Raw genomic sequence first — 11,387 nt, forward strand, 5'->3', positions numbered from 1 at the left:
CGCTTGACCAAGCAACGGGATGAGCACAGATACGGAAGGACAAGCAAAGGAAGAAGAAATATATAACAATTTCTTAACTCCCAAGTTCTCACCTCAGTATTAGCTTTGAGACGATGCCGACACCGGGCCGGACTCGCTGACCGGTTCCACATGACCGCTTCGAAGCTTGAACACCACCCCGCGCTAAGGTTAAACCCTAACATCCTGTAAGGTAAGTATGTATGTACTGTACAGTACATGGTGGACTTGCAGAGAGTACCACATGAGTTGGCATGCTCATGCCGTGAAGCCCTGGGGATTAGGGCAATCGCAAAACAAGGTGAGGCAGCGGGTTGGGGACTGACTCTTCAGTGTCTTCTCTACTGCTGGTACTAGAGGAGAGGGTAGTAGACGAGGCGAGGAAGTTGCGCGACCTAGAATCCTACGGCGGAAGGTCCTTTGGAGAGCGCAGCCCCACTGACTGGCATGCATGTCTGATGCATGTACTGTACCTCAGGAGAATGAGACGGCTGTTAGTGCAGCCGAGATTTTGTATGCAAAAACGATCCTCTCTACTACCCCTCTTAACAGGATCTCGAGTTTGAGTTGTCACTGAGGATTCCCTATACGCAGCACTAAGCTGGACCTCAAAACCCTCGCTGGCTCCAACTGCCAACCTTGGAACCGCTGCAAGCCTTGCACAAAGGATGCCCGACTTTGACATTCTCGCTAGGTATTGCGGCTCGAGACAAGATCACCTTCTCGGCTTGCTTTGTGTACCCGCCGATCCCGAGTAGGGATATTGACGCCGTTCTCTACCATACGGTGATTCGATGCCGTAGCGGTGTATGCAGTGGCTGCGGTATTTTACATGTGTGGCTTTCTCTTAGCCCGACCTACCCGTGGGCTCGGGCTTCGTATTCACTCAGCGACCATTGTTTATCTGGATAGTGCCTCCTGAGTGCATATGAAGGACGAGCCCACGGGTACACAAGGCGCGTTAGGAAATGCACACTACTGTAGTGTGGAACTGCACACTACTGTAGTGTGGAACTGCACACTCAAGTTTCGGCCTCCATATCAGACGCAGTTGCCTTGCCGCTGCGTACTTGTACGTACAACAAGCAGCATGCGACCAATCGACCGATTCGACGCTGCCTGCCCAAGGAGGGTTCTGGTCCGAAGTGCTGGTCCTCGTCTCAAGGGCAGTTGCAGTTGCTTGTGCTGTACCTAGCTATCTTTGTCTAGGTGGATCCTAATGATGCGATATGATCTCGCAGCGAAACGGCGCTGACCTTTTACCGCTGTAAGTATCTCCCAATCTTTCCTGTCCATCAAACAAATCCAATGCCACCTTGAAGGGAAATCACCTTCCGATTCTGACACCGATTCCGTTCCATGGTACAGTACCATGTTCCTGTCCTTGACCTTCGCCTCCTTAAATTTCCTTGGGCATGTCATATGGGTTCACTGGCTTCTCTCTCCTGGTTATAGCTTGTCTATCGCCGCACCGAGAACACCTAACTTCAAGAAGCGGAAAGTGACAAGACGCAGGAAACACCATTCTGCCTAGGTCCAGGTTGGTCTTGGAAAGGCAATGCCGCTTGGCACCCGTGATTCGCTGCCCGTGGGCTATGGTGTGCCTGGAGCTGCCGCAAGGCTGCAAGCAGCGCCCGATTAGACCACCTTGCTGAGTCTGGCGTTCCTGCAAATTGAGAACGTAGACTACCTGCCTCCCTAAGGTATCTATTGAGAGTGGCATGACAGCCCGACTCCAAGTCTCAAGGGTGGACCGTTTGGACCTTCAACCAGCAATGCTATGGAGCCATTGTCTGCACTTAGTATTGCGACAGCCGTCGCTCAGTTCATCGAATTTGTAACTAAACTAGGGTTGAATGCTCACGAGATATTCCATGCTGCCCGGGGCCAGTCTGCCGAAGATGAGAAACTCGAAGACGTCTACCAGATTTTGGCGGATCTGAGCCAAAGGCTCGCACAAGGATGCAACAGCGCCCCTATGACAGCCGAAAATGGACCTGCCGACGCTTTTGGTGCTCGGACTAGAGGTCTCCGGGAGCTTTCCTTGAAATGCAAACAAGACTGCGACGCCATCCTCTGCGTCGTCGGCGGCGCAACGGCTGCTGATGGGAAGGGCAAGCTGTGGCGAAGCGTGAAAGCCGCAGTCAGGAGTTCTATTGGGAAAAGAAGGATTGCTGAGCTAGAGACTTCACTGGGAAGAACTCAAGCAGTCATGTCTTTACATATCCAATCCATCTTGGTGTAAGCACAGTTCCAGTGCAGCACCGCGGCAAGAAAGGCCCTTCAATGTTGATTCCAGCGCGCAGTGAGCAGGTGACACAGCTCAGAGACGAGTTGAGGCTCTTGAAGGAGGGGGGCAGAGCGCTCGGAGTGCAGCAAGACGCCAAACTTGACATGATCACCCGGGGAATCGACCGCCTTGAACTCGGCCTCAGCAAGTCGCGCCCCAACTCCTATTGGCCCTCTTGTGGAAACAGTTCCGAAGGGACTGAGAGATCGTCCGCATTCAGTTTTACTGATCCGACGGCCGACGAATGTAAAGGTAAAGTCGGCAGGGGTGGCCTAGTCGACGAGCCTCCATCCGAAGGGGAGCCAGGGCCTTTTACCCCGCTGCTCGAGCAGCTCATTGCAAGCCTCAGGAAATCTCACTCGGCGAGAGTGGAGATGAAAGTTGAGCAAAAGATACTGGAGAGTTTGAGCTTTTCATGCCAGCAAATTCGCTACGAAGCAGTGGCCGTGGCTCACGAACACACTTTTGAATGGATTTACGAGACGCATTTTGCCGAATGGCCGAGGAGGGACAGCGGCGTCTTCTGGATATTTGGCAAGGCTGGTTCAGGCAAGTCGACTTTGATGAAGTTCCTTGTCAACAATGCAACGACAACGGACATTATCAACGAATGGGCAAGACCTGATCGAGCAGTGATGGCCAGCCATTTCTTCTGGAGTGCCGGAACGGATATGCAAAAGTCCAACCTTGGTCTGCTGCAAACACTGCTCTTTGGCATTCTCAGAGAGTGCCCGTCGACGATACCTGAGGTCTGCCCTCGGCAATGGAGCGCCGTCCTACAGAATACATGGCAATTCTCTTGGACTATGGCAGATCTTCTGGATGTTCTACGCAGAATTTCGCGGTTGGGAATCCGTCCGGCACAGTTCTGCCTCTTCATTGATGGACTCGACGAGTTTGAAGGTGATCCTTACGAACTGTGCCAGATGTTGAAAACACTCTGTGAGCTGCCTGGATTCAAGCTTTGTCTATCCAGCCGTCCATTGAATGTCTTTGAAGACTTCTTTGGGAAGAATCCTGCAACGATGCTGGTGATCCACAACAGGACGAAGAATGATATACGAGGGTTCGTCCAAGGCCGAATGGAAAATCATCCCAGGTGGCGCGAATGGTCGCCTGAGAGCATGACCAAGGATGAGTTGATTAACGACATTGCAGAGAGAGCCGAAGGCGTATTTCTCTGGGCCTTTCTCGTCACCAGATCTTTACGGGAAGGCCTCTCAAATGACGATAGCCCTGGCGATCTCAGGGCAAGGCTGGACCGCCTACCGAACGATCTGGAGTCACTCTTCAAGCACATGCTCAACAGCGTTGATGAAATCTACCACCCGAAAATGGCTGGCATACTGGAGATTGCGCTCCGGGCGGACTGCCCGCTCCGCTGGGAGGTTTACGCCTATCATGATCAAGAATATGACGATTCAGACTTCTACATAAAGCTTCCCACCACCCCCATAACAAAAGGTGAACACCTACGTCGTTACGATCAAACACGGCGACGAGTCAATGCTCGCACAATGGGCCTCTTGGAGGTTGACAACGATGGCGACGATGAACTCGCACCTGTGCCAAGAGTCCAGTTCCTACATCGTACGGTCCGAGACTTCCTCCTCACCGCAGAAATGACCAAATACATATCAAGCAAATTAAAAGCCGGCTTCGAAGCCTTCACATCTATCTGCAAGGCCTACGTTGCGAGTATCAAATCAACTAGGCTCTACTTTGTTGAACCTCTTGCAGGACTCGATGACCTGGTATTGGTTTGGGGCAACTCGGGCCGCCTCGGACTCGATGATTTGAGGCCCAAAGACCACCTAGACAGAATCGTCCAGCTTGTACTCGCTTACAGTTCCAAAGTCCCAGCCAGTCGTATTGCCGACATTGTTAAGATCATTGACGAACTTGAAAGGTCGATCGTCCTGATGGTTAAGACGACGCAGGCTGTGCCTCTCGGACACCATGGACAAACATTTTCCCCAAATATTTTCTTCAGAAGCACGATACTCCGCCGAGACATGTCAACATACTTGTCAAAGAAGTTGCTTTGCAACTACCCCGGCTACCTTTCGGTCCTTGGAGCGCCGAGTCTGTTCGTCGCCTGCAGGCGCCAAGTCCACCGGCAAAGACTTTGTCCAAGCTCTTGGAGCATGGTGAGAATCCAAATGAGGAGTTTAGACTTCCTCAGCATGGAGATTCTTCATGCTATACTCCATGGTGTTATCTCACTCAGGAGTGCTGTGGGGGGATGAGAGAAAGCCAATTCTGCCAAATTAAACTCGCCTAAGCACTCCGAACGAGGCTTTTTTCTCTGTTCTTGAAATATGGGGCAGATCCAAACAGCAAGGGGTGGTCGTCGACGGGCAGTAAAGTCGCGACATTTGCCCTGTTTTTGTTCACGACTCTGGTGAACATAACGAAGGAAGAGTTCGACAAGGAACTGTACGCTGACGCGGTCGCAGACTTTCTCAGGGCTGGCGCGGAATTTGACGATGCTTTCGGCCTTAAACCCGTCACTGGGGTGATGGAGCGGCCAGTTATGACCATATCGAGTTCTGATGACCTCTTCTCCGTGGTGTCCGGGATGTACGGCTCGACTACGGTCAGGATGGACTTCACATACTTATTTCGTGCGATGCTTAAGCAGAATCTGTCAGAAGAGCATATCAGCCGCATTCTTGTCATCGTAAAGGCAACAGGTGCCCAAGGCGGGTCAGCCTCGCGGGAATATTCCGACTATTTGATGGGGCTCGTCATGGCCAAGTCGACGGAGTTGCTCAGCTTTGAAGTTCAAGCGCAAGCTTGACAAACGCGATCAGGCGGGTGGCTTGATAAAACTGGAAGAGAGCGTAAGTTGGACGAAGATGACCTTGAGGTGAAGGGCAGTTTGAAGCGACGGACAATGGACTCCGACTAGGAGTAAGTATTGAATGTACATACGTGCGGTAGGAGGAGCAGTCCACAATAACCCTCGTGCTAGAAAACTGTAGCTGGATTCGTTATGAGACTATATGAATAGACTTGATGAAAGGATACGATCTGTATTATCAATCGTCATGTCCACTCTTCCTAGGCCCTTCGCCTCGCTGAGCTTTTTCACCCATCGAGGTTAACGCAGTGTAACGTCCTAGAAGGAGGACATATTTTACCTAACCTACCTTACGAAAGGTGCTGTCCCTGTCCTTCATCCCACCAAACACGCGTAGTTCTGCGTATCCCTGCATCTCGAGCAGCGTCAAGACTAACAGAAAGACTGCCTTCATAGGAGCCCGACAAATACTTCATAACAGCAACTTGAACCAGGTAGCTTCTCACAGTGTTGCCCAAGAGTCCATTCTACACACCTACTAAACCTCTCATGGAATAGGGGATGAGCCAAGGTGTATCTCTGTTACGACAGAGATGGAGATGGGTCAACATGAGAGAACAGTGATGCATAAAACAACGACTTATAGAGGGACAATAACAACGCCGGCCTCGTACCCTTCCCACATCCGCTCGGACCTCTATGTATGTATCTAGCAGGCCAGGCACACCCATGCAAATGAACCTCTCTCCTTGGTCCCCCAACCGCCAACCACGACAATACTTGTACATATTCAAGATAGATGAAAAGACATACATATACTGAAGCAACGCCGTCAACGGTACATCAACATCAACAACAAGTAAAAACGGGATTCCGACTCTTGACCGGCTCAAGCCTCTCCACAATCACCTTTCTCAGATTCCCCTCCATCCCGCTAGCCGCCGCATACCCCAGATCACCGCCCTCCAATTCGTCATCGTCATCCGCTCCCTCGTTCCCCTCCCACTCGGCATATCCACCACCCCGGCCACCGCCCCCATACTCATAACTACTCCTCCCGTAGAGCTGTGCAGCAATGGAGTTGCTCTCCCTCCTCGATGCGGCCGTGGCAAACGAGAAGCGCCTCTGGTGGTCCACTGCTGGGCGGTCGCCGCCGCGGTCGGGGGAGTACATGTTCAGGGTGCGGTGGCTTTGGGAAGCGCGGCTGAGGTGCGGGCGGGCATGTTTGCCCGCGGTGTCAGGTTTCAAGGAGGAGCCGTTGGGGTTGCCGCTGTTGAGCGGGCTCGGGGAGGAAAGTTCGTCAGCCAGGGCTAGTTCGAAGCGGCCTGGGTGGGGTAAGTCTGCCGGGGGGCTGGCGAGGCCCAGGAGGTCGACTGCAGCACCTGGCGCTGCGCTGGGGGCGATAACGCCAGCCGTGGCTGGGGCGCTGGCTGGTGACGTCGTGGTGGTGTTGGCGGCTCCAATGTCCATTTCCTCTTCAGCTTCCGGTATGCTATCGCTCGAGGACTTGTCTTTATCCTTGCTGTAGTGATTCATGGCGCCGCCGGCTACGGCAGAGTCCGACTCGGCGGTGGCACGGCGACGCATCTCGGCGCTTGCAACCCTCATAGGGACGGCGACAGGCACGTCAACCAAATCGTCCCACACGCATACTTTAGCACGGCGTGTGAGCTCGAGCGGGCCATGGTCGGGTGTTTTGAGCGTCTCGACTACGTTCCATGCCTGACCCTTCATGACAGCGATCTGGCGGGCAAACATGCGCTCCTGGAAGTCGGGATCGAGCTGGAACACCCTGCGCAGAGCGAGCTGCGTTTGACTCCACCAATGAGTAGAGGTAAGTAAGGGGAGAAAGTGATCGCGCGTTTTTTGTGAAAAGGGCCGGCCGATGAGATCGACGGGCAGGAAGAGCCATCCGAAGGGGAAGCTGTCATCTGTCAGTACCAATCTCGACCAGTGTTTGGTGCGGCGGCTCACCTTCTCCAAGCATCAGGGTGTTTCCAGGGCCACGACAACGAGTTGTCAATGGCCCCTATTGTGATCTTCGGGTCCGGCGTGCTTGACGCGGGCGTAGACACGTCCATTGGGCGTTCCACCCGATACGGGTACGAAGCTCGGGTTTTAGGTGGACTCCTTTGGGATAGGTCTACAGGCCTCGGCCCTTGTTCCGGATCCGACGTGTCCATGTTGAGCCGCACCGGCTCCGACGCTACCGAGACCTCCTGGGCCTCCCAGTCCACCTTGATCATCCAGTTATCAAGCCCTCTATCAGTATTCCGCATAATGTAATCCAAAATGACGAGCTTCTCGAGTTCTTCCCTGAACGACTGCTTCAGGGAAGGTGTCCATACAAAATTATCGGGCCCTGGAGTGGCCGAATGCAGGCTTTCGTGGCCGTCATCGCTGTTCCCATCGTCCGGCCGGGCGGTTGAAGGACGACAGCTGTCTGCCCAGCGCCGGTTCCGTGTCCTGTGGGTATCCGAAGTGCGATATCCCGATAAATATTGATCTGGCCAAGGGTGTTCCCGCAGAAAGACGTTGGCATCTTTGAAGCCCTTGAGGAAGACCTGGAAGCTGCCAGGCTTCGCAGGTAGCGGCTTCTTTTTCCTCGAAAAGTTGTAACGGTCCCAGAAAGGGTAATGGAAAGACTTTGACGAAAGATACACGACATCTGTGTACGGAACTAGGTGCGTGCGGAGCTGGGTGTCAAGAACATATGCTGCGGCTTCACTGACATAGGAAAGATTGGGGATTAGGCTGGCCGAGGACACACAGTTAGCTAAGGGATCAAACGGTTGGAAAAGACGGTTGACATACCAAGCCCTGCCGAAGCAGCAGGGGAACAAGTTCCTATGAATCCACTTGTTCCACTTCGGATTCCCCGCTGCATATGGCTCCTCATCCTTGGGCTTAAAGACGCCGACGACCCTGCCGTCGGGATTTCTCGCAAAATAGCTGCCAGAGCTCCCCTGTGAGATCATGCGCGGATGCACACCTTGCTGGATGGCGGACCTGACGCTGTCCACAATCGCGTCGAATTCGGCTTTGGTCGTATAGCCAGGCTCAGGCACGGCCAGCATTTCGGCCGTCACGGGCCGAACGCCCTCGGGGGGCTGGAAGACGGAGTGGTGGATCTCTAGGCGCTCCACCTCGCCCTTCTTCTTGTTGCGGCTGCGCTTGAATTTCGAGGCAATCTCGTCGGCCCAGCGTTCAAGGCGGGCATTGATGGCCTTCAGGTCGACACCCGAGTTCCGGCGGGTGCGTCGACGGGGACGACCTGCCGAGTACGACTCGCGACGGCCTAGCGCTTTCGGCGTCGCCATGCCGGAATGCGGACGAGGCTGGTTGATGGGCTCATATCGCGGCGCGGCCTGCGGCTGCAACGAGGCATAGCTTGCGGCGAGGGGATCGTCGTAGTCCGAGTCATCGCTGAACTGGTCGGCCTGAGCGAGGCGCTCGTAGCCCGTTGTGGCAGGTCGGGAACGCGGCATCTTGATCGTTCCTGAACACGCGTGTATAGCAGGTTTGCGAAAAGGGGTGATCTCGTCGGAATAAGGTGCCTATGCCATGGTAGTCACAAATCGAAGGCGAGTTGCTCAAGCTGGAACGGAAGGAAATAGGGGGCAGCTGCTGGTACAAGAGGCAGATTAGAGTGTAGAATGGAAAAACTAATACAAGAAACTAAATAGAACAACTGTTCTCTCCGAATGGAACCACAACTGAGAAACTTTGGCCAGTTCACCAAAGTAGCATCTTAGCTGCAACTTGGAATTTCTGGTGTTGCGGCTTCAACGTTACAACGTTCCATTGTTCCAAGACAAGACTGAACGTGGCAACCACCAATGACGGCAGTGGTTGTTGATGCTTGAGCCGAGGCGGCGATTGCCGCTATCGCGGGAGTCACTGTAAGAATTGTTCAACTTTAGGTACTGTGCGCCGGCGTCGCCCACGACCCTGACTCCATTCCCCACAAAGTTCTGCTGAACTCTAACCCTCTCCAAAAACTGCACCCGACCTTGCTCCTGGACATGCCAACTCACCAATATCAAACAGCTAGACGCATCTCACGCATCCCCAATGCATCTTATCCATTGGGGCCCAATCCGATTGCGCGATATCTCCTGTGTCTTGACCGACGAGTCTCCTACAAGGACATACTTACAACACATACAGTACAGCCCACAACCCCCTGGCCAATGCTGGGTGCAGTGCCGGGACAAAACACCGTGCCATTTCCCAATCGGATTTCTGAAGATGCAGCCTCAGGCCAGCGAGGGCAACCCCAGCCACAGCCGTCGAAGAGGCGGCAGATAATTACACTAGGTTGTTGGCTGAGTGTGCTGCCTAGCTACTTGACCTACAATGTACGGTAATTGTGAGCGTTGAGTAACCTCCATGAACAAGATCTCCGATGCCTGCCTCCGCCCTGTCACACATCAACGGAGCCTTCACCGGCAGTGAATGAAGCAATTCTAGACATTACCTGGATGCCTTGCCCATGCTCACACACTGCCTCATCCATCCCTCGAGACCACCATCTCCTGCGTCCCGTGTTCATGTGAAAAGATCGACTCTCTCATCTGTTGATTGCCCTTCTGCCAAAGAAGCCACCTACCACCGACCTCGACTTCAACCTCCAATATTCATAGTATAAAGCTCTCTCATACCCTCTTAGCAGCATCTCCAAAGCTGCTCTTATCCATGTGAAACCGAGAAGCGCCAGTACGGAGTACAGAGCCATCGAAGAAAAACAGCAACAACCCTGGACAACGTCCTTATAAACCGAACCAGCCGCTCAACCACACGCAGGCAGGTGCGGCACCTAGATTCCTAGGCAAAGCAGAGCTCCTTCAAGCCTCAGACCTCAGCACCCCTAGGTTTTCATCTACTCCTCCTCCAGCCGAGCAAGCGAGCAAAAGAGAGCGCGACAGTGAGCAAGAGAGGCAATATGCCCTACTTTTGCTGGAAGGTCTGCCTGAGATTCGGCTGCGGCTGCATCGAGTTCAGCGACACGCAGCACGTGTGCGGTCCGTTCCGGCACGACTGCACCGCCTGGATGACCATGAAGAAGACCGACAAGTCGTGCGAGGTGCATCGCCGCGGCCAGAGCCGGGCGCTGCATGGCGGCGACGACAGCAACATATTCAAAGACGGAGAGCCCTCCCCCGCTCCGCCTTTGGTCGAGGACGGAGAGCCGTCTAACCCTGGCACGCGGGGGAAAGTTGGAGGGGGAGATCGTCCCCCGGAGGGCTGGTTACCGGCTGCGGGCGGCGAGGTTGTCGGGGAGCAAGGTTGCTGGATTCGCTGTTATCAAGAAGAGGGAGGTGAGCGGTTCGAGAGGTGCGATGCTGCTTTTGGGGGGGAGAGGAGTGGCCTGCAGCCGGCAGAGAGCGTTGCTCAGCAAGGGACGGTGTTGAAAGTGGCAGGAGAAGGCATACCCGCAAAAAGCCACTGGGAAGGATCCTATCTTGCTCGACGACAAGAAGCATGATCTGCTGGTTTTGTGGATTCGATATGGGGGGGTTTCTAGGAATCACAGAAACCAGATTGGTGAGTACCTAGCTACCGGTAAGGCACTCGTGGACATACTACTCACCGCTACAGGACGACATATCTCTCCCAGGTTTGGTGTTCCGGCGGATGATTAATGGACAGGCGGAACAGAACGGTAAGGAATAAACAACAGACGACAGACAGAGATAAAGATGCATGATTATTGAACGCACGATACATGGCATACCTCTCTCAGTATCACTTGTTCCGGCACAAGCTCAGCGATTCTTATTAGTTAGTTAATATGTATTATGCCATCGCTTTACAAGAATCGCCTTCCCCTAGTACCTATGCTCTTTCTCATCCCTGGCCAATGTATGCACCATCTTGACGATACAATCAAGAATGCTCGTCTGTGCATATCCGCTCAGTCATTGAGAGCACCTAACTATTCCACATTACGTCAAATACCCCATCAGATAGGGGTAAGAGCGAGAAATTAACTGAGACCATCATGTTTCTTAATAACGAACAACGACCCTGGATGGTCCCCCAACTCCCAGCCCGTGCCAGTTCCCTACCCAGCAGTTGTCTCCATAACTCTCATGGCCAAGTTCAAGCTTGGCTGGAGCCTGCCGATGTGGTATCACCGCCACTTCTTCGGGCCGCAAAGAAGGATCTTGAGGGGTATCAAAGATGCGGTGCAGATGGAATGAACCATCACAGGCACCAGCAAGCCCAGCCTCTAAAAGCCGGAAACGCCTAAAACACCCAAAGGAAAAG

The 11,387-nt window shown here is 53.6% G+C and overlaps 4 protein-coding genes across 4 annotated transcripts; 3 read left to right on the forward strand and 1 right to left on the reverse strand.

Moving 5' to 3' along the window:
- The first annotated feature begins 1,630 nt into the window (after positions 1–1,630).
- On the forward strand, positions 1,631–2,520 carry N656DRAFT_114487 (uncharacterized protein). Its single transcript, XM_064808524.1, has one exon. It carries the CDS (start codon positions 1,799–1,801, stop codon positions 2,261–2,263), a length of 465 nt encoding a protein of 154 aa, XP_064669766.1. The 5' UTR covers positions 1,631–1,798; the 3' UTR covers positions 2,264–2,520.
- A 351-nt stretch (positions 2,521–2,871) lies between these two features.
- Positions 2,872–3,933, forward strand: N656DRAFT_678195 (uncharacterized protein; the record flags this gene model as incomplete). The annotated part of the gene is made up of 1 exon (XM_064810517.1): positions 2,872–3,933. A coding segment is annotated over one exon (1,062 nt), but the record flags the coding sequence as incomplete, so codon positions are not given.
- A 1,701-nt stretch (positions 3,934–5,634) lies between these two features.
- N656DRAFT_732401 (uncharacterized protein) lies at positions 5,635–8,917 on the reverse strand. The gene is made up of 3 exons (XM_064812665.1): positions 7,929–8,917; positions 7,089–7,868; positions 5,635–7,038 (listed from the first exon to the last, which is right to left on the reverse strand). The coding sequence occupies exons 1-3, from the start codon at positions 8,600–8,602 to the stop codon at positions 5,964–5,966; spliced, it is 2,529 nt and encodes an 842-aa protein (XP_064669768.1). The 5' UTR covers positions 8,603–8,917; the 3' UTR covers positions 5,635–5,963.
- An 827-nt stretch (positions 8,918–9,744) lies between these two features.
- On the forward strand, positions 9,745–10,860 carry N656DRAFT_114578 (uncharacterized protein). The gene is made up of 2 exons (XM_064808525.1): positions 9,745–9,924; positions 9,980–10,860. Exon 2 carries the CDS (start codon positions 10,060–10,062, stop codon positions 10,600–10,602), a length of 543 nt encoding a protein of 180 aa, XP_064669769.1. The 5' UTR covers positions 9,745–9,924; positions 9,980–10,059; the 3' UTR covers positions 10,603–10,860.
- Positions 10,861–11,387: the final 527 nt, after the last annotated feature.

This window comes from Canariomyces notabilis (genome assembly GCF_033297395.1).
Source record: "Canariomyces notabilis strain CBS 508.74 unplaced genomic scaffold N656scaffold_12, whole genome shotgun sequence".
Classification (NCBI taxonomy): Eukaryota; Fungi; Ascomycota; class Sordariomycetes; order Sordariales; family Chaetomiaceae; genus Canariomyces; species Canariomyces notabilis.